The sequence below is a fragment of the Bos indicus x Bos taurus genome, chromosome 10 (genome assembly GCF_003369695.1).
Source record: "Bos indicus x Bos taurus breed Angus x Brahman F1 hybrid chromosome 10, Bos_hybrid_MaternalHap_v2.0, whole genome shotgun sequence".
Taxonomy (NCBI): domain Eukaryota; kingdom Metazoa; phylum Chordata; class Mammalia; order Artiodactyla; family Bovidae; genus Bos; species Bos indicus x Bos taurus.
The window spans coordinates 51,674,838-51,698,163 of record NC_040085.1 but is presented as its reverse complement, the minus strand read 5'-3'; the positions used below and the strand labels follow the sequence as shown (position 1 = coordinate 51,698,163).

Genomic DNA, 23,326 nt, shown 5'->3' with positions numbered 1-23,326 from the left:
GATTTACATCAAGACTGTTTCTGCAGCCTTTCTAACAATTTTGTAAGTGACCTGGTATCTTTCAATGAATCCCCTTTCCCTTAAACAAGCCAGAAATAAGAATTTGTGATTAAGAATACTGACCACTGTAGTGCGGTATATGGGATGAATGGGGTGAGTGGGAATGGTTACAATCCCAAGGGTATAATTTTCTTTCAGAAAATATTTATTGGGTACTTAAAACAGCCAGACACTGGGCTAAGTGCTAGAGCAAAATAAAATATTTTGCCTGGAAAAGAGGATAACTGAACGAAGGCAATTAAAATGTATCGTGCCTAAGGGCTAAAATAGTGTTCTGTGGAAATGGTTATTGTATCTCTGAAAATGAAACAATTAACATGATGTACAAGAGGGGATGTTTGAATTAATTTCAAAGGTATGTCTGAATTAAGTTCTAAAATATAACTAGGAATGTATCAGTAAATATCACCAACTAAAACAAGGCAAGCCACAGACTGGAGAAAGATGTTCATGATATATAACAAAAGACCCATGACATTTTTAAAAAATAAAGAACTTCAACTTCTAGGGAAGTTCCCACTTCTGGGGAATCTGACCTAAGATACCAGTAAAAGGCAATGTTGCCATACATACAATCTAGAAAATAATGGATTCAGTTTGGGAGAGCAGCTAAGTCCCAAGGTGACAACTGTGTGTTAGGATAAGAAATCAACAGGTTCAGACTGAAGCAAGGAGACATGCCTGCAGGGGAGTTGGAGCCAAAAGGATTCCACAGAATACTTGATGTGATGGAAGGTATTAAAATAATTGTGGCTATGATATAGGCCAAAAGGATGAGGGCAAAAATAATTAGAAACACCAAGAAAAACAAAAAGCTATGTAAGAAATTAAAAATCAGAGTATACCCTGTGATCTGCAGTGAACTGTTATCAACCTATAAACCTAAGAGGACTATTAATAATGATTGTAAAATAGAAGGCAAGTTACCAACCTTAATAAGGTAATTGTAAGAACATATGACAAAAGCCAAGAAGCAAAGAGAGTCAAAGGAAGGATAGTGATGTTAAAATTGTCCTCTTACACACTAGAGACAAGAAATGGTTGACAGCCAACAGGTAAAGAAATAATGGTGAAAATATATGATTAGACATTGTAAAGAAGCCTATAAAGGAATCAGAAGTAGTGATATGATCTTAGGAGGGAGGAGGAGGGAATGTAAACTTAATCCTCCTTTATCAGTCTGGAAAACTATTAGTTTATGTATAAAATTAAGAAATCAAGAAACAGTGGTCTAAACTACTATTGGGAGCCATGGAGGCAACGACCAGAAGAAACATGAAACAGCTTGAATGTCCCTAGTAGCTCTCCCTCTAGGGAGCTCAGCTTGGTGGTGGAGGCATTTTTTGTGATCCCTAGCTTTGCACTGGAGAAGGCAATGGCACCCCACTCCAGTACTCTTGCCTGGAAAATCCTATGGACAGAGGAGCCTGGTAGGCTACAGTCCATGGAGTCGCGAAGAGTCGGACACGACTGAGTGACTTCACTTTGACTTTTCACTTTCATGCATTGGAGAAGGAAATGGCAACCCACTCCAGTGTTCTTGCCTGGAGAATCCCAGGGACAGGGGAGCCTGGTGGGCCACCGTCTACGGGGTCGCACAGAGTCGGACACGACTGAAGTGACTTAGCAGCAGCTTTGCATCATGTACCTCTAAACTACTTGACTGCAGAATCACTACGAGCATAGTTTTACCTTTTAAAAAAGCTAGGAGGAGCAGGAAAAGAAATCTAATTATTAATTTAGAACCAGGTTTTGGTTCTGTCATTCTGACGGCAGCAATTGACATCCCACTGAAGGCACTTGCTGCATTCAGTGCAAATGAAAAAAAAAAAAAGTTTTTCTAAAAAGTTATGAGTTCAAACAACAAAACCACTTTATGGTATAAAGCCCTACTGCAAGGAAGGAAACGCTAGACATGACCAAGATGGAGAATCAAGCATAATCTTTCTGCATCCATATCCTTAACCTGGTTTCTCATTTAATTTCCAATAAATATTCCAATTCACTTTATCTGTTCAACAAGCATCTGAGTATGTATAAGCTGTTTCTAGGTGCTAGGGAGGCAATAATAAATTAAGACTTCCTCCAAGGAAGTTAAATTTGAGTTGAGATGAGAATGAAAAAGAGCTAGCCAAACTATGAACCAGTGCTGTGTTTAACGGAAAAGAAACCTGAATTCAACACAGGCAAAAAGATCTTGGATATATGATGTAAGAATGAAAGTGAGATGGGGGAATGGGCGGGATGCAGCATGCACAAGGGAGCAGGAGTGGAAAGTGACACGTTAGGAACTCTTAGCAGTTGTCCAGGTAAGAAACCCTGGCTCGGGGCATGGTGCCAGCAGTGAAGAGCAATCAACAAATTTGGTGTGGAGTTTGTTGGATGTTGGTCACAGCCTCTGAGGAATGAAGGGTAACTTCCAAAGTTGGTTTGAGTACTCCAATGGACAAGTGCACAGAGGTGTCATTTACTGAGTTGAAGGCTGGAAGGAAGGATAACGCTACAGAGAAAAATCAAGTTACCTTCACACACCATGATCTCCAACCAAACTTCCTTATACAGAGCCACATTTTCCTAGCTCCTTGACTATTCGAAAATAACAGCTCTCTACTTAAAATGCTCTTCTTCCTCCCTTTTCCTCCACCAATGACTACAGCAACCTATCTCTCAAAACTGCCTCTAAAATTCCCGATTACCACCCATCCCATTTATCCCCTAGACTGAATAATGTATTCCTCTAGACTTCCCGGAATGTTATTTCTACTTCTTTTAAGGAATGTTAATACTTATACCTTGTATTAAATTTTGGAGAAGGAAATGGCAACCCACTCCAGTATCCTTGCCTGGAGAATCCCATGGACAACAGCCTGGTGGGCTCCAGTCCATGGGGTTGCAGAGTCGGACATGATTGAGCGACTCACACACACACACATTTAAAAAAAGAAAAACAGTTGACTCTTAAACAACATGGGTTTGAATTGCACAGGACCAGTTCTAGGTGGAATTTTTCACTAAATATGTACTACACTACTACACACGCGAGGTTGGTTGAATCCATGGATATGTAACAACGGATAAGGGGGGCAGAGTGTAAAGTTATATACAAATTTTCAACCACTCCCAGAGTTGCCAGACAAGTGTATGTACATACAATTTCTCAGGTTGTCTCCTAAACCTTCCTGACAGTACTGTACTTGAGTGTTTTATACATGAGGTAGAAAAGACTCAATCTGCAAATATTTCATGTTAATCTAAATTACAAAGTCTCTACCAATATAAATTAGACTGCCAGGAACTCATAAACAAACATTATTTAAACCAAAACAAAATTAAAGACTATAATAGTCAAATTCTTTCTGAATATCATAGTAGCTGAAATCTAAAGGGATCAACTTCAGAAAATATACCAAAAAACAATTTAACACTTAAATGAGACAAAAACAGCAAATAAAATCGATACTAGGTAGACATTTATTTTTTGTGTATTTTACAAGTTTAATTTTGGAAGGGCTACTTGACAAATTTCAGCATTAACTGCCAACTCTATAGACATGTTCAACAAAAAAAGGCATTTACTTTTGGCCCTTTTAATACAGGCAAGTGTCCTATTGCATCACAAATAAGAGATGCTGTAAAAGATCTGAGGGCATATTAAAGAAATTGGATTTTTCTTTCAAATGCTGTTTAGTTGATAAATAACATAATACAAACATAATGGTGTGACCCATCAGTGATTTCCAGAATAAAACCCATAGGCCTACCTACTTTAAAAGGCAGGAACTAGTGAAAGTTATTAAAATCAGCATTTTTATCCTTAGATTATCAATCTCAGAATGAAACTTCTTTGATCCCAATTTTACAAGGTATGGTGTGGTGTGTCAGGGGGAGAAGGGATAAGGTGGGAGAAGGGACATGGGGGAAGGCTGGCAGTGCATGCTGAATTGCAGAAGTAGGACAGTGGCTCAAAGCTGTCACTTCCAGATAAGGATAGTGTTTTAGAAAATTTTAAATGGGTCTATAGTTGCAGTATATTGGGGAGAATATCAAAGGACTGATAATTTATCAAAAATCATTTACTGAAGGCCATCAGGGGGCTTAAGAGATAAGCAGGGATGGAAACGGGGGAGAAGTGAAGGAAAATGAGGTGGAAAAGGAAAATGAAAAATGAAGAAATGTGTCTGAATGTTGGGGAAACATAGAAAGGCCACCAGAGAAACTCTTTGTTGCCACTCAGACATGCCCTTCCTACAGGATACCTGCCCCTGAATCACCAGAGTTTGGGGCACAATTCAAGTAGAGCTCACATTTCAGTGTTGATGAGACTTCACTAATTTGGACTGAGAAAGAATACCTGTCTGATTTAGTAAAAAGTATCAATAAACATGTAGAGGTATAGTTCTGTTACATCAAATAAAATGAGGAACAAATTCCAAGTGAAGTAAGAACAAATACAGGCCTTGATGAACAGTTAAAATGATGTTTTTTTAAGTGAGCAGCACAAGAATATTGAGTAACTTGTAAAGAGACTGCAAACATGCGCCTTCCAGTTCATCCAAACAATCCAACAATTCTATCCCAACATGCCAATAACTAGAATTGTTTTACTCAGATATAGTCTTTAAAAATGAAATGTTTCTAAGAACTGTACTATCAAATAGGAGCTACTGGACATGAAACAGGTAATTTATTTTAGCTGGTTTTCATTTAAGTATTTTTCTCCAACTTGTTTATGCCAACATACATTTACAATAAGGACAATGATTTAAATTGGTCATTTCTCAAACCACAATTCTGAAACCATAGAAATGTTTGATGAAGCCCATCTTATTCAAAAATCTTCACTCAAGCCATGGTGAAACAGCCTGCAACTATACCTTCAATAAACTGAGCTAAGAAGCAGAACAGAAATATAAAAATGTATGACCTCTATCCCAAGCACCAATAATGGAGACTAAGCAATTACTTAAACCTACAAGTCCTACATGACCGGTCTCTCCTGATGGAAAATCCTGAGATTTCAATCATTGTGACTTTACAGAAGGCAGGCTGGTTTAATGAGGAAACTTACTTTTAATAAAAAGACAACAATATTTTATTTTGGGCACTTACTCAGTATTTCACAGATCCTCAACAAGTTTTGAGGTAGGTTAATATTAGTATTTATTTTACAAACTAAAACTCAGGCAGAGATTACATCACTTATTGCAAACCATAGCAGGAGTCCTACTATAACCAAGAATAACATGGTTTTTCAGATTAATCTGATGTGTGTGAATTTAACAGTGACAGCTTGCAAGTAGTCATTAAAAACAAAACCCAAACCCCACTAGGTATTACAGAAATTCTACTTCGGGTATTTTGTAATTCGTAAATCAATCCTATAATGATTATACATGCTTTTGAATAACCTACTTACTCTCATTACAAATCTATTTATGCATAACTAAACCTTATAATTGAAGAAGGAAATGGCAACCCACTCTAGTACTCTTGCCTGGAAAATCCTATGGACAGAGGAGCCTGACAGGCTATAGTCCATGGGGCCACAAGAGTTGGACACAACTTAGGGGCTAAAACTAAAACCACCAATCCTTGTAGTAACAAATTAGTGCATTACTGATTTTGTTGTTCTCTTCTTTTGGGGTGGGTGGAGCAGGAAGATAATCAGCCAGCTTTCCCCAGGGTGCAGGGCAGCCTTTAGGTGCAGGCGCTATGCTCAACGCACCATCTATGGTGATTTGGGATCAAAGGAAATCAAGTATCTAATGAAGCCAAGATCCAGAAAAGATGCCTGGACTCAAAAGAGGTGGAGGCCCTGCACAAGTCAAAGAAGAAAAACGCACTATCATCTCAGGTTACAGATCCTCTGCGTCATGCTACAGCGTCACAACTTAGGGGAAGAGCTCTTAAAAGAGCAGTAGATTTGTCCCAGCAGTCTGTTAATTAAAGTTCTTACTAACTAGACAAACCACACATACAATTAATTTATATTTTATTAAAATGACATCTATAGAAGCAAAATATCTAAATATGTATTATCTGTTCCACCTATCACGTAAATTGCTCTGTCACAAGTCTAATTCACTTAGCTTATTATTATTACTTGAAATTCAGCTCATTCTGACTAGATTCCTGGGCCAATCTTCTCAAATACTTGTTTTATTATAAATTTCCTTTTATTTAAACAATTGTCAGTTAGTAATAACACAGGATTAAGAGTGGTTAATTAACAACTGAGAAATTATAAGGAAAATGTAATTATTGGGTTAGAAAATACAGCACTCAGCAGAGCAAATTTCAAGAGTGAACATACTTATGTTTCTGAACAGGCTGAATCGCACAGCCCAACACAATGTGAGTCAAAGAAGCAAAAAAAAAGAAGGGAGGGGCCACAAGAGGCAAAGTCTTTTATTCTAGTGTCCCCTAAATTGACTGTGCAAGTAAAAAGTTTCTACATTAAAAAAGTTTATATAAATTATATGAACAGTAATTTTCATAAAAGTCAAAATGAAACGTTCTGCCTAGGACAAAAGATATGCCTAAGCAACATACCATATTTGCACAAGGCCACTGAATGTCATGGGTACTGCTAACAAATGAAAAAGCTTAAGTCTACGGCAGACTGAGCAAAGATTTCAGTTTGGTATTCTATAACCCCAAGACTATAAACTACTCTTACTATACAAAAGCTCTAATGACATACAGAGTTTTTTGTAGGAACTCTTGTGCTTCTGGTTGGCACATTTCTACTCTTTAATATGTGAAAGTAACACAGACAGTTGTGAGAGGTTGTGCAAAACTACTGTATTTACAAAAATGGCACAAAAGTGAATTCAACAGTCGATGCACATGCACACTTCATTCACATCTTCAATGACAAAAGGTATTCTGAACACTATAGAACTGAATAAGAATACTAGCTTCAACAGCAGCTGTTAAGCAATAGAGTCACATAAGTTACACCAGAATGGGCAAATATTGCCCAAGTAAAATTCTATTGTTAAAGCCAAAACAGATTTAAGGCCATTCACGTTCAAGCACAGGATACAAATCTTTTGGAGCCCCATTTATTTGTGTTTGAAATATGTGACCTCTCTTCTAACTTGTGGTCTTAAACTTCTGTTTACAAAACCCAAAAGGAAAATCCAGAAGAAACCAACAGTAGAGGTTATATTAAATAAGAGTAACATACAAAGCTATAATTAAGATGAATTAAAGAAAGCCAACATTTAAACTGCAAAACTTGTTAGTTACTTGTTGGATCCAGCCCTACACTAGGAGTTAGGTAATATATACAATTATTTTCAAGTAGATTACTTTATGTTGCTCTAACATGTTCTTTTCATCAGTGCACTGTTAAACTAATCAAAAACTCTACACATGTATATTCCCTTAAAATAGCAGCACACACTACCGCTACCTGCAAAGCCATCACTCTCAAATGACACAGGGAGTAAAAGGAAATAAAAAGCAGAGGAGTAACATATTAAGGAGAAATAATGGGCATTAGAAGATTCATGCAGTTCAGCTCTTTTTAATCAGCCAGCCAGTTTGCTAGCAACAAGAGATGGTTTCCGTTGAGGAAGGTCCTGTGGAGTGGGAATGTGGTCACCAGTGACCTCTGTCTTATCCGGGGTTGCAGTAGGAAGTTGCTTGTTCTTCATTTTTGCTTTAGCCATGTTGTAATCCCCAGAATCAAAATATTTTTGCTACAAGGGAAAAAAAGAAGAATTCAGACTAGAGTTTAAAAAGTTTTTATGCAATTACACTCATTTAAGATATAAACGTGACTCTATACTGTCAATATAAAATAAGCCTAAAGTTTAGAAAAAAGCAAATATCAATTACATGAAATAGCTATGTCTCTACAGTGAATTCTGTCAGTCAGGCAAGAACACCTTCTTCAGGCTTACTTACATCATTCTAGTTCCAGTATGGAACCCTCAAGATAAACATCAACTTCCAAATCAATCTATTGGGAGTGAATAGCCCTGGACTTAAGAATGGGAGGCAAGCCTTTCATTTACTAATGTAAACACCTAGGTTAAATTCTTATTTAAATGATTTTGGGGAAAAACACACACATACAACTCACTAACTTGTATTTGGGATGTGCCACCCACCTTCAATCAAGCTTACAATTATGAAAACTATTCATAGATGCTGGTACTCTGTCAACTAAGATGAACTTTTCTGTAAGGATTTAAACCATTTATTTGAATTTAAGCAGTTCACTAAAATTAAATTTAAGGTTCAAATACAAATGCTAGGGTAATCGAAGAAATAAACTGAATAGAAATTATCACTTAAAATACACAACCCTATTCTATACCACCATTTTTCACCTAAGCCACTAAGTATAACAATCACTCTTTTTAGTTGGAGAGATGAATAGGTGAACACCATACCGTTTTATCACTGAAATAGAAATTCTGGAGCTAAAGATCAACCTTAATATAGACAATCTACATAAACTGGTGTGTTCCAAAGTAAAAACAGGTGAATTTGCCAGGTTCCGACTTTTCACCTATCGTGTTTGGCTTGCCTTTACTGAATGCCTGCTATACTATACAAGGCACTATGTGAATCATGAAGAGACATAAAAATGGACAACAGCCACCTAAATCCACTATTATACTGTCTTAAATACACAAGATGCTGTGGTTACTCAGAGCCCACAGCATAGGCAAGAAGAATCATCCAGATATGAGATGAGGACCTGGACAAAGGGTGAAAAATATAAATACTCTTTTTGAGATTTCAGAGATAACTCAAGTGGTAAATGGAGGAAATAGGAAATCACAGCTTAGTTTAAGGTTGTTCAGTAGACTAAAAAAAGATCTCATGAGCTGCCTTCCTCCAGGGACTATTCTTTTATAAGCACATAACGTTAGGCCAAGAGACAAAGAGTAGGAAACTCAGACCAGGAAGATTTGCTGCAGCTTCATTTCTGCATGTTTTAAAATGTGTGTAGTGTGGGGGGCAGGATAAATTGTGAGACTGGGACTGATAATAGTATACACATTACTATAGAATAGATAACTAACAAATAAGAACCTGCTGTATAGCACAAGGAACTTCACTTAATACTCTGTAATGGCCTAAATGGGAAAAGAATCTTAAAAAAAAAAAAAAAAATGGATATAGGTATATGTGTAATTCACTTTGCTATACACATGAAACTAACACAGCATTATAAATCAACAATACTCCAATAAAAATTAAAAATATAATAAAATGAATGCAGTGAAAAAAAAAAGAATCCCAGAATTTCTGATGTACTATATATTACATTAGTGAGCTACTTAAGAGTTTAGTAGCCTCTAAAGGAGAAAGCAGCCTGCCAAATTTTTTAGAGTCAAAAGCACAAAATGAAAAATTTAACACACAGTGCAAATTTTAGGCAGATTTTCTCCAATGTAGTAAAGTCAGTTTCTAATAATAGCTATTCTAGGTGGCTCAGATGGTAAAGCGTCTGTCTACAATGAGGGAGACCGGGGTTTCGATCCCTGGGTCGGGAAGATCCCTGGAGAAGGAAATGACAGCCCACTCCAGTACTACTGCCTGGAAAATCCCATGGATGGAGTAGGGTGATAGGCTACAGTCCATGGGGTCGCAAAGAGTCAGACACGATTGAGCGATTCCACTTGCACTTATAGTAACCAAAGATTCATCATAAGGGGCTCTCACTTAACTGATCAGGCTACTTTGCTTGAGATAAAGGAATTAAATTTATGTAGTATGGCTAGAAAAAAACTAAAATCGATCGAAGTTTCTCATATGGGAAAAGAAACAGTTCAAGATGACAACATCACATGTCTTTAACAATTTTTAAATTTTGCTTTTAAGTGGGGGAAAAAAACCCCAACATATTCTGTATCATCTTATTTTTTAAGAGCCTTCTCCCACTCCCAATTTAAGGGCCATACTTACAACCATATTTATAACTGCACTGACATGAATGGATCACCTAAGTGATAGTATTTATTTAAGGTCATGTTTCTTAAAATTGGATCCTCAGTTTTTTGGCACCTCGCAAACTCCACAAACATAAAAAACATGGGACAGACTGCTGCTTGATATCCCTCACATCTCATATTGTTTAAAGCCTAAAAATAGGTATCTGAGTAACACGGAGTATGTAAAACAGAAAGAAACTTAATATAAATGATATGCAACTGACCTTCTCGAATGAGTGAGAAACTGGTTAAAGATACTAAGACAATCTGCAAGTTTGCTATTGCAACAGAAGAAAACTAAAATCATGTGACCAGATATTTTCTGAAAAATAAAAATCTTTTAACATAGTAAGAAATGATATAGTTGAATATAAGATTTGACTTCTCTAAAAGTGCTTATTCACTAACATTTTGGTAAAATACAAAATTTTTCTAGAGCTCCCTTCTCAAATTCTACATAATTATTTCTTGATTTAAGTGGCATTTTCTTACTGACAACTATTTACATCTATAACACCAACTCCAAGATACAATGTATATAAATTCTAACTTGAAAATACTGAAAAGTCATAAATAGTTGAAGCTAGAGAAAAATGACAAAGACAACAGCCTGAACGTTGGAAGAAAGCTTGTTGGTATAAGTTGTGTTGAAAATTAGCAAAGGAAAATAAAGCTTCCTAAACACTAATTACCAGTTAAACCCTAAATTCAAATAGTAATTTAACAATCAAAGATTATTATATAATTCATATTAAAACCACATCTGGTGGTATCATTTCACAATGAGACTTGGCACAAATACATTTTACAAAGAATGTAGAATATGTCTCCCATTCTGCTTTTTTCTAGGTATCCCCTGTATTATGGTCTTTATAATTATACTTTTTAAAATTACAGTTAAAGCTACTAATACAAAGAAATAATTGTTCTAATTTACATTTCATTGATTTTTATCCTGTATAAACATTTTTTTCTGTGTTTTAATAATAATACTTCCTCTGTTAAAATCCTTTATCTAGGGCATCTTAATGTTTTCCTTGTATATTTGAAAAACTATTTTATGCGTTACAAATACTATTATTTTTGTAATGATTTTCCCATCAAATTACTTTTCACAGAACAAGGATTTTATTTTTAAATTGTTATAATTCTTCCTTGTCATCCTATTTTTCAAAGCTGTGAATGGCATTCTTTCATGCTATATAAAAATGCCACTCTATATTTTGCCACTTTTAAAATTTTCTTTTCGTAGAAAGACAATTAGTGTGTGGTATCACTTATATGTAGAATTAAAATCATCAAACTCACAGAAAACAGAGTAGAACAGTGGTTGCCAGGGGATGAATGGTAGGGGAAATAACTGTTAATGGGTGCAAACTTTTAATTATAAGATGAGTAAGTTCCAGGGATCTAAAAAATGGACAGCATGGTCACTCCAGTTAACAATACTGGATTATATACTTAAGTAGAGCTTTAATGTTCTCACCGTAACAAGAAGAAAATGGTAATTACGTGAGGTGAAAGATGTTAGTTAACCTCACTATGTTACATATTTCATGGTATGTACATGTATCAAATTATCACACTATGCCTTTAACTTACATAATGTTACGTATCAATTATAACTCAATAAAGCCAGAAAAAATATTCTCTTGAAATTTGATTTGAGAAAATAATCCACATATAACTAGAGTCAACATGTAAGTGCACACACACATATCTGGTAGTAAGGTACAGAGGTATAAATACAGACACCTATTCCACAGCCTCTTTCAGCACAGAGTTCACAGGGTGTAAACAGCTGAAGATTTACACATGAGAACTTACCCCTTTCTGCAATCGTTTCCTTAAAAAATCGGAACCTCCAGGCTTTTGTCCCAGATGAGGATACCTTGCTTTTAATTTTGCTTCTTCAGCTTTCTCTGGACTAGTCACTTTATCTTCCATTTCCTGAAATAATTTTAAATAAATTACTTCTGTATTACAATTCAGTTATATTAGATAATTCCACCTTTTAAATATCTGGATTCTGACTTTTGTTGTCGAATGCCAAATAATGCAGCATCTGACTAAGAAACCAAGCACAGAGGCTTTAAAAATCTGCCTTGTTTTTCAAATGATCCATGTGATAGTTCTATTATAGCTGTGATGCACCCCACACACTGGATAAAAATACCAAGATAGCTCAGCTCTGAAGTCTTGCTTGCCATTACTTTCCAGTCATGTATAATACATTTATAGTTATTCACCTTCTATGGAATGCAGCAGCTCTCTGCCCATATTTAGAGAACTACCTTAATAATGTTAAAATAAAAAAAATCTTTTTGATCTGTTTATTCAAAATCATGTTTAATTGGAAGCTCTGAGATTCTTTAATAGAAATTAATAGCAGCTTACTTATCTGATACATTTTCCTTGAATCACTCAATGCATAAGACTCTGTTATTTTTAAAGGAGAGAAACACCATCTGTCAATCTTTCGATTCTATTGCCTAATTTCTCCCCATATTTAATGGCAAACACTATTCATGCCAAAGATCCTATTCTTTAATGTACTGAAAATACGTTTTCTGTTCAAGGACTATCAATATTTTAAAGACTATTCACTTTTAACACTAGTCAAGATATAGCCCTCTTTCTTCCCAAGAATGATACATTTGTTGTTTGTTTTTGGCCATGCCACATAGCATGTGGAATCTTAGTTCCCCACGAGGGATAAAACCCTCGACCCCTGAAGTCTTAATCACTGGACTGTTGGGGCAATCCCCTGAAATGGTATTTTACAGGAAAGCAGTGTCTACCACTTCATGGCAAGTAGTGCAGAAGAAAGAATGAACAAAAATAGCACTGCCAAGATAGGGGAGGCTCAAGGCACACTTTCTAGCTAATGGATCATTTCTGCACACCAGCTCAGCAAAATCACACACCTCTGTATATCTTGATTCTTCTAGGCTATTTATGAAGTCAAAAAGCAGAAAAGCTATCCATAAATATGCCAAGCCTACTGATCTTAGAAAGCAGCAAGTAATCATATTAATCTAGGAACTGAAGAAACAACTTCATGTAATTTTTGCATATATCTTCCTTAAAAGTATATTCATATGTTTTATAATCAACTTTATAGATTGTCAATATTTTTTTTCACCTGTGAAAACTTCCTCATGCACTGTTACCTCTTCTCATTTTTAGTCTTGGAGGATTTTGAGAATACAGATGCTGCTGTCAAATATATCCTTTCTCTGGGGCTTCTTTTACGTGTATGCTTCCTTCTGTTTCAAGTGTTCTATTCTCTAGAAGCTGCCATTTCATGCATCTACATGCTTTGATTTTCATTCTTTTTACAGAGGTCACATCATTCATTCACTTGATGTATGTGTGCCCAGCCAGAGACTCAAAATAGTATCAGTGATTCTGCCAGTCATTCTCTTCAAAAAGGGTAGCTCAAGTGTGAGATGTGTGATGTAAACCTGCTATTCCCATGAGTCTCAATCCCAGAGTATGTCTCTTTCAGAGTGTAAGCATATCAACATACTGTTTATCATTCTAGTGTTTCAAAACTCAGCCCATACAAAAGGAGTCAACTACCTCAGCTGGCAATCAGCTGAAGAACCAGCTCAGTCATCTGTTTAAACACTAGACAAAAAAGTGACTATCACTTGACCTGAAAATTGACGTGGGGCTGTCTTCAATGTGATCATGACTCTACCAGTGTTATTTAACGGTGATTTTAGTTATATGGATTTTTGCCTTATCATCAGATAAGTTGGAGACATTAAGTAAGTATAACAGAGTAGTCACCACAGAGGCTTCACTTTGCTATTATGGCCCCAAGGTATTCACAGTGGTTAATTTAGAAGTGGACTTGGGAGGGACCTACTCTAGGGTTCCACTGTACAATGGCTTTTTAGATAGGTTGAAGCTAAATTTGGAAACTGGTTGAAAAGGACTCCAACCTGATTACAGCCCGAGCACCTTCAAATTAAAGGATGTTAACAGAATCCTACATTTCCACTAAAACCATCCAGCTTTCTTGGGCCTGGGAAATGAGAGCTCTCCACTTCTTTATCAGTTCTCTGTATCTAAGAAATAGTCTTTAATTTTCCCTAGTTTCCCATGTGTATTCAGGTTTCCCCGTTTTATACACACAGGAAAAAAGTTGTACACAATATGCCATTTTATCTGGCATTCCCGTATTTTAATAAGAATACATTTATGCATATACTTACATATAATATCCAATTAAATGAAACAGCTCAATTAAGTTGAAACAGTTAACAGTTTACTATTGAAAAATACTTTGGGGAAAATAGCACCTACAGCTCAAAATATTTAGATTTACAATTAATCTGTAATGTGTCCTAGAAAAACAAAGCAATTCTTGAACTTTCTTTCCCAACATACAGCACAATGGCAAGTGCCTGCTAGCTGCAACTTTGTGGTTGGATTCAGAATTTTAGCTACATTTAATACCAAGAAGGTGCAAGATGTGACCAAAGTTACATTTTTAAAATGCAGTCAATACCAATCAAAACATCTACAATACTTTTAAAGGATCATACAGAAACATTCTTAAACCTTTGGCAGATGTAGACAGTTTCAGGGCTTATTAATAAGCAAGTTCAAATGCTTGGGTGTTCACCAACGTTTTGACATAGGTCCAGACTTGCTTGTGGAGAATTAAGAACACATCTGGTAGTGGACTGTATCCATGGACACTGAGCCCACACTTACCCTTCTCTAAACACTCTTCTGAATCACAACAGAAGCCTGAAAGCACATTTCCCAGACCGAATTCCTTTAAGAGTCTGTCAGTGGAACCTATATCAGATTAAAAGGCATTTTCTTCCTGGTGATGCCACACACATGCAGACAGCAGCAGCTCCTGTGTGTTCTGCAGAAGGGCATTAAGCTCACGATCAGGGGCTATGGTAGCCGCTACATGAGATGCGGGCTCAAGGACACTGGGTTCAGCATAGTGCTCACTCTCACAGGGTCAAAAGTTTTTTGTAATTCCTCACTTCTGGAAACATCATTTTCCCCTCTTTTGCAACTCTAACCTTGTAACCTAATCCCCTAAACCATATCCCTTTCTGTTTGATATACCCTCAGTGATTTCTGTTCTCCAGAGGACACTAACTGATAAAAAATCAGGTAAAATGAGCAATTTATTGAAATATTTCCTACAAAGTACTTGCGTAATATAAGACAGGAAATAATGCAAAGTATAGAAGAATGTATGTAAATTGCCAATTATACCAAGTATGTATGGTAAACTGCCAAGTAAAATTAAGGCAATAAAACTGTTGTATAACTTTTGCTACTACTATTACCAAAAAAAAGGTCAACTTGCCTCCAGGATGGTCCTGGCAGAATTGTGGGTGACTGGGGTGTACACAGGGGTAACAAGGAGAAGTGACCTGAGAGCCTACTCCAGATGCCTGACTTTGATTCCTATAAAACCCCATCAATATCTGGAGCCTGGAGATGTCTGATGTGAATACTTCATTTCACAGTGATTTAAAATACAAAAAGCTGTAATAGAAATTAAAAGAGTTGGGGCAATTTATCCTTACAATCATATTAAAAAATACAAAAGACAAAATTTGGTGTGATTGCATTTCTAGACATCCTTCAAAGGAATTTTTGAGCATTTATTCCAGCTAGAATGAAAATACATCCCTCAAAAACTTTGAGATTAACAAGGAAATATCAAACAAACTGGTATATATGCATGTATACTGAGTCAGTTTTCTAATTTTCCCTAGCTTTATTGAGATATAATTAACGGATTCATTTTTCTGATTTTAAGAGCTTAATATGTGAGGCTAAAAAAGGACAGAGTAAAAAAATATATGTTTTTAAAGTATTCTGTGTCTCATTTAGAAAAAGATTTATGATACTAATTTTACAATTTGTTTAGTTAAGGATGCTTGATAAAATTTCAGGGGGAATAAATTTAATAACAGAACTGAAGTATAAAACTTCCAAACTAACAGTGGGGGTAAAATGGAAGAAGAAAATCAATCAATTGACAAAAAGAGGGGAGGACAAGAAAGGAGAAAAAAGGCCAAAAAGCTTTATTAGGGATACAGAGGATCTAATGTTCATGCCTCTAATTTCAAAAAAGCATCAAAATATATAAATCAGTCAGATGATAGGGAGCAAATGACAAGACTATCAGCATAGGAAATTTCCACACCTCTTCCTCATACAGATAGGTGAGAAAGACAAAGCAGTCAAGGTACAGACCACAATCCAACTACAATTCAGAAGTTAAAAGTCAATTATTTCAAAATTATTTCCCTGTCATTTTGAAACTAAAATACATTACTAAATAATTCATGGTTTAAAAAGGAATAATAGGAATATAACAAATACTTGGAGCTCACTGATAATAAAAATTCTACACATACCAAAGTTGCAAAATACAAGTGTCTAAGGACTTAAAGAAAACTAAAACTCAATGAGCTAGGTCTAACTTAAGAAGTTAAGACAAAGAACGGAACCCAAAGAAAACAGGAGAAAATAAAAAACAGAAATTAATGAAATACAGATACAACAAAAAGAATCAACAGAGAGGAAATGACAAGCTTAACCAAGAAGAAAGTATTCTTAAAAATTCAAATCTGGTTTCAAAACTTTACTCTCCAGGAAGCCTTTGTGTGTCACAGAAATTTTACTAAAGAAACAGACGCTAGAATGAGTGACTGCATTTATCTAAGTAGTTTCTATATGCTGATAATAGCTTTGGGGGGAGGGGCAGAAGCAGCATCATTAGAATTTTGAAACTTCCATTCTAACCTATGAACTACGAAAGAGAAATCCAGGATATCGCAACAGATAAATGCTTATGATGTACAAAAAAACAAAAATTTAAGAACAATATTTTAAGTGATAGTTAAGTCTCTTGACAAGTAACATATGCCCCCAAATAATCCTTGTCATAACACTCTACAACTCACACAGAGCCTAACATTTACTAATGTGAGGCACTTACATTTTTGTGAACTATTCCACTGAAATACTTTAGCTATCCTTTTTATAAGTAGCAGGGGCATAAGGTATAAACACACAAACATATGTACACACAAACATATATTCAAATAATTAAGGATTATTTTATTGTCTGTCATGGAACTGACAGCAAGTTTGAATGATTATTACCACTCTTTGGCCCTGAGCAGGGAAGTTACATAGCAACATCAGCAAATAAAAATCTGACCACTTTGAACAAATTCTTTATCTGCTCAACAGTATGTTCACTGATGCACTGATTAATGAAAGCCAACAAAGCCTTTGGTATACTGTCAGGAAGGTACTAATACTGTTATCAACCTCTATGGAAAAACTCTGGAGTTCTACCAAGTCCTTGCTGCTTGCCCAGTGCCTGGTATTTATTTAATGGATGCCCAATAAAAGTCTACTGAATGAACAAATACAATATATTCCAAATGGTTTTTAGAAGTTAAGAAACTTTTCAAAACTTTTCTGAGATTTACCTCTAGATTGCTAAGAATTAATGGCTGTACACAAACCAGAGTAGCAGGCTGTGCTCCTAACTGAATGTATCTTGAGCCTTTTGCTTACCAAAGGTACTGTCAAAAACAGTCTCAGAAAACGCCAATATTAACCAGTTTTTTAAAAACTTGGAAAATGGGAAGGCAATTTATATTCACTCTTTACTGATGACATAATGAAATAATTTAAACAGTATTTCTCTTCCTCTTTCACCACTCACAAAAGCACCACGCATGCCTTTTATTTATTTTGGCCACACTGCTCGACATGCAGGATGATTCCTGGACTGGGGACTGAACCTGGGCCTCCACTGTGAAAGCTCGGAATCCTAACCACTAATCCACCAGGAACTCCCTGGTTTTCTTTAAAATTAACAGTAATCTTTTTTTTTTGGCCACAAGGCAGGTGGAATCTTAGATCCCTGACTAGGGATCAAACCCACACCCCCAGCATTGGAATTGGGCAGTCTTAACCACTGGACTGCCAGGGAAGTCGCCCAGCATACCTTTTAAACTGTCAAAAATATTTGAGTTAGCCTTTTCCAAGACATCTTACTAACTTAACTTGATGAATATTATAATAGAAACTGTTTTCTAGAGAATCCGCTATTAAGATCTTCTTTTAAAAAATTAAAAGCCACAGTGTGTGTACATGCTAAGTCACTCCAGTTGTCTCAGACTCTGTGCAACCCTATGAACTACAGCCTGCCAGGCTCCTCTGTCCATGGGATTCTTCAGGCAAGAATACTGGAGTGGGTTGTCATGCTCTGATCCTGTGGATCTTTCCAACCCAGGGATCGAACCCTTGTCTCTTAGGTCTCCTGCAGTGGCAGGTGGGTCCTTTACCACTAGAGCCACCTGGGAAGCCCTAAAAGCCACTATATATATATACACACATACATATATATATATATATATATGAAAATATATATATAAAACATTCCTCTACTTTCATTCAGATTTAACTGGGTCTAAGCTAAGGTTTTTTACATTACTATGGTCTAGCCTCTCTTTTTTTTAACTGCAGTACTAGCAGTGCCATTTGTATAGTCATAGTGCTTTGACAATGCGTTCAACCGGAGAGTGTGGAAAAAAATTTATTTAACCAACATTTTCAGAACAATGCCAGATGCTATGCTAGGGGGCATGGGAGAAAAGTTAAATAAAGGAGGGGCCCAAGCTTAAGATGCTCACTACAGAATTACCTGTTTTAAATCTCCACATGCCCCTTCTTACCCCCAGGATCAGACTGCATGCCTGTCTCAGCTTAGTGTTACTCAAAAGCGGATGACTGATGGATCCATGAGGTCTCTGCTAGTATGTTTTGAACTCACATTACTGATAATGTAAAGAACAATATAAGCATATTCTAGGGTATCTGAATTGCCATCTTACATTTAAGCACCTCTGTGGTGCTTTGTCAGAGCTTTCATTTACAACTCCATTTGTCCAGGATAATGAAAAAAGAATAGAGCTGAATTTAAAATGTAAATGAGGTACCTAAGACCACACAGCCTACTCTTACAAAAGGAGAATTGAGGGATCATATGGTCCAAGGGAGTGTTAACTTGCCAAACTCAAAAATCTCCTGCACTTTAACAACTGCTACCATATTCTCCATATACTAGAAATTCAGTTTCAGCAAAAACAACATGCCACACTGAATTAATAATTCAAATTAGATAGTGACTCCATGCCAGGCTCATCTCTTGATTTTAATTTTTCAGAGGCAATAGGCTAACATACCATAAAACTATAAAAATATTTTAGCTGACTTATTCTGGCTTTAATTGAAAGGTCATTTGGGTACACAGACAATAATCTAATTTTTTTTAGGTCATCTAACTATTCTTCCAAAGAGAAGAAACAGGTGATTTGGCCCACAGGAGCACAGAAGTGACTCTGCACATTCTCCTGTTTAGGGACGGGACCCATGCTACGGGCACTTAACATCTACAGCCAAACCTTAATTCAAGAAGAGACACTATTATATTACTAACACATTGGCGTTAGTGAAAACAGCCCTAAAAACGAGGACCTGAATTAAAATTTTAATGTAGACACAAAAAGAAAACATTCAGGATAGCCTTAATCTTGTTAAGAGACATAATATTAGGCTGTCCCAAGTGAATCAAGACTCCACGCTTTAACAACATACTAGCAAATCTCATAAAGGAAAATTACATAGCACATTACTGTACATCAGCAGTTGAAAATGGGGTTGATTTAGTGTTTAAGACAAGACATCAGGGATATGGCTTGACCATTTTATTTGGATTCCTAAATCCTAAAGAAATAATGAACACCATGATAAATGATCGCAATCTTATGATATATATACTTCTCTTTATTTTCCCCCTAAGTTCAATTTTTATCAAAGTGTGAAAAATACCCAACAAAGTTTTCATTGGACTATTCTCGAATAAAGTAGTGACTTGGCCTATTATTTACGCTGTCTTTTTTCCTCCAGTTACTTTACAAGTAATATCATAACAAAACCATCCAATTCAGGAAAAGTTAACATGGTAAAGAACATATGGAATGGGTTTAGAACACTAATCAAATTTCCAGCCTGATTAGGGGCATGGCTGTAACCTTAAGCAGAAGTCCTTACAAAATGCAAGTATTAGACCAAATCCTATTTATGATAATGCCCTCTGATTCTTTAAACAATTACGGTGGAAGCAAGCGCTAGCCTATACAAATATAAAGCCTTTATGTTCGTAATTTGAATCACACAGATCCGTGGCACATTTCTCTACACCAGCAAGATATTGCAAGTGAATTTACAAAATGTCCCCATGTTTCCACACAAAAAAAGTGATCAATTAAATTGGTTAAAAAGAAAAAAATAAATTCCAATTTTTAGTCATATGCGAATCCCACTGGCTCACATTTCTAACCACACGTTGCGCCAAAAGCACTAAGTTACCCAGCGCATTTAAGCCTCACAACAGTATCAAGCAAGGACTTACTATTATTTTACAGATGAGGAGACTAAAGCCAGAAGAGTTCAGCAACTGACCAAGGTTACATGGCCAACGATGACTGGATCTGAAATTCCAACCTAGGTCTAAGTCACCGCCCAAACAGGAGATACCGCCTTTGAAGTGAAGAGCACGCAGACAATACAAGTAGTTGAAGTTAGTCATTTGAGGGAAAAACAAGGGTTCCTAGGTCAGCAGCCCATGGAAAACCTTAGGCTCCACAAGGTTCAAGGCTCTAATGAAAAGATGGGTGGTTAAAGAAAACCCCGAGACACCGAGGCGTCAAAAGGCACATTCCAAACGCGGACAATACTCAATTCGGCACCAGGCCGGCTAACTACCCGAGCTCCTGCGGACCGCCGACTAGGGAGTGCCAGGCCTGCCCAGGGGAGGAGGGGCGGCACACCCGCTCTGCACCGGCGCCGGGCTGGCTTCGGCCGCGCCCCTCGGCTCCAGGCGGGACCAGGCCGCCGCCAGGCCCGGGTTCCCGGCAGCGACGGCTCCCTGGCCCGCTACGCGCGCACACTCACCTTCTGCTCCTCCGCGGAGGCTGCCTCGGGGACTTCCGCAGACATACTGCTCCCTCTACGGACGAGAGGCCGAGAAGAGAAGCGATTACCGGGTGGTCGAGGCCGCCCGACCACCGCGCCGTCGCAGGCCCACCCGCCTCCCGCCTCCCGCCTCCCGCCAGCTCCCCGAGCGCCCGCCCGGGCCGCCTCCACCCCCGAAAATGGCCGCCACCTTATGACGACACGCAGGCCCGCCGCACTCGGCGGGCGGCCACCACGGCGGGCGGCCACCACGGCGGCCCGCCGCCGGCCCGCCGTCTCTCCCGCGCCGCGCCCTCGCCTACCTTACTCCGCTTCTCCAGTTCTGCGACGCCCAAGCACTTCCTTCTTGCCTTCAAAGGTCGCGGCTCGCGCCTAACCTCACATCCGTCTGCCTAATGCTTCCTGGGAACTGTAGTTTAAACGTGTAACTGCCTCTCCTCGCCCCGCCTGCCTATTCTGGTCCCTTCCTTTGGATCCAAGAACCTGCCTATTTCCACTTCTCCAGACTCGCTGAGTCCCGGATTCCTCTTACCTCTCTGCGCCGTGCCCACACAGAATTTCGGGCGCCCCAAAGCTCTGTGCTTCACAAGTCTTTCCCTACTCTGCCTTGCCTCAGTTCGGTTCAGTCGCTCAGTCGTTTCTGCCCCTTTGCGACCCCATGGACTGCAACACGCCAGGCCTCCCTGTCCATCACCAACTCCCGGAGTTTACCCAAACTCACGTCCATTGAGTCGGTGATGCCATCCAACCATCTCATCCTCTTTCGTCCCCTTCTCCTCCAGCCTTCAATCCTTCCCAGTTTTAGGGTTTTTTTCAAATGAGTCAGTTCTTTGCATCAAGTGGCCAAAGTATTGGAGTTTCAGCTTCAACATCAGTCCTTCCAATGAATATTCAGGACTGATTTCCTTTAGGATGGACTGGATGGATCTCCTTGCAGGCCAAAGGACTCTCAAGAGTCTTCTCCAACACCAAAGTTCAAAAGCATCATTCTTTGCCGCTCAGCTTTCTTTATAGTGCAACTCTCACATCCTTACATGACTACTGGAAAAACCATAGCCTTGACTAGATGGACCTTTGTTAGCAAAGTAATGTCTACGATTTTTAATATGCTATCTAGGTTGGTCATAACTTTTCTTACAAGGAGTAAGCGCCTTTTAATTTCATGGCTGAAGTCACCATCTGCAGTGATTTTGGAGCCCCCCCAAAATAAAGTTTCTCACTGTTTCCCATCTATTTGCCATGAAGTGATGGGACCGGATGCCATGATCTTAGTTTTCTGAATGTTGAGTTTCAACGAACTTTTTCACTCTCCTTGTTCATTTTCATCAAGAGGCTCTTTAGTTCTTCCGCTTTCTGCCATAAGGGTGGTGTCATCTGCATATCTGAGGTTACTGATATTTCTCCCAGCAATCTTGATTCCAGCTTGTGCTTCATCCAGCCCAGCGTTTCTCATGATGTACTCCGCATATAAGTTAAATAAGTAGGGTGACAATATACAGCCTTGATGTACTTCTTTCCTGATTTGGCACCAGTCTGTTGTTCCATGTCCAGTTCTAACTATTGCTTCCTGACCTGCATACAGGTTTCTCAGGAGGCAGGTAAGGTGGTCTGGTATTTCCATCTCTTTAAGAATTTTCCATAGTTGGTGGTGATCTACACAATCAAAGGTTTTGGCATAGTCAATAAAGCAGAAATAGATGTTTTTCTGAAACTCCCTTGCATTTTTGATAATCCAACGGATGTTAGCAACTTGATCTCTGGTTCCTCTGCCTTTTCTAAGTCCAGCTTGAACATCTGGAAGTTCACAGTTCACGTACTGTAGAAGCCTGGCTTGGAGAATTTTGAGTATTACTTTACTAGCATGGGAGATGAGTGCAATTGTGCAGTAATTTGAGCATTCTTTGGCATTGCCTTTCTTTGGGATTGGAATGAAAACTGAACTTTTCCAGTCCTGTGGCCACTGCTGAGTTTTCCAAATTTGTTGGCATATTGAGTGCACCACTTTCACAGCATCATCTTTCAGGATTTGAATTAGGTCTTGGAATACCATCACCTCCACTAGCTTTGTTCGTAGTGATGCTTCCTAAGGCCCACGTGACTTCACATTCCAGAATGTCTGGCTCTAGGTGAGTGATCATACCATCGTGATTATCTGGGTCATGAAGATCTTTTTTGTATAGTTCTTCTGTGTATGCTTGCCACCTCTTCTTAATATCTTCTGCTTCTGTTGGGTCCATACCATTTCTGTCCAT

At 37.9% G+C, this 23,326-nt stretch overlaps 1 protein-coding gene across 4 annotated transcripts; it reads right to left on the bottom strand.

The window, feature by feature from the left end:
• Positions 1-3,508: 3,508 nt before the first annotated feature.
• On the bottom strand, positions 3,509-21,459 carry ARPP19 (cAMP regulated phosphoprotein 19). Of its 4 annotated transcripts, XM_027553982.1 has the most exons (5): positions 21,377-21,399; positions 21,054-21,108; positions 20,512-20,639; positions 11,847-11,969; positions 3,509-7,769 (listed from the first exon to the last, which is right to left on the bottom strand). In XM_027553982.1, exons 4-5 carry the CDS (start codon positions 11,964-11,966, stop codon positions 7,599-7,601), a joined length of 291 nt encoding a protein of 96 aa, XP_027409783.1. In that variant the 5' UTR covers positions 11,967-11,969; positions 20,512-20,639; positions 21,054-21,108; positions 21,377-21,399; the 3' UTR covers positions 3,509-7,598. The 4 variants fall into 4 exon arrangements, with proteins under 4 accessions (XP_027409783.1, XP_027409780.1, XP_027409782.1 ...); XM_027553979.1 differs by lacking the exon at positions 20,512-20,639 and having other exon boundaries at positions 21,377-21,459; XM_027553981.1 differs by lacking the exon at positions 20,512-20,639 and having other exon boundaries at positions 21,265-21,384.
• Positions 21,460-23,326: the final 1,867 nt, after the last annotated feature.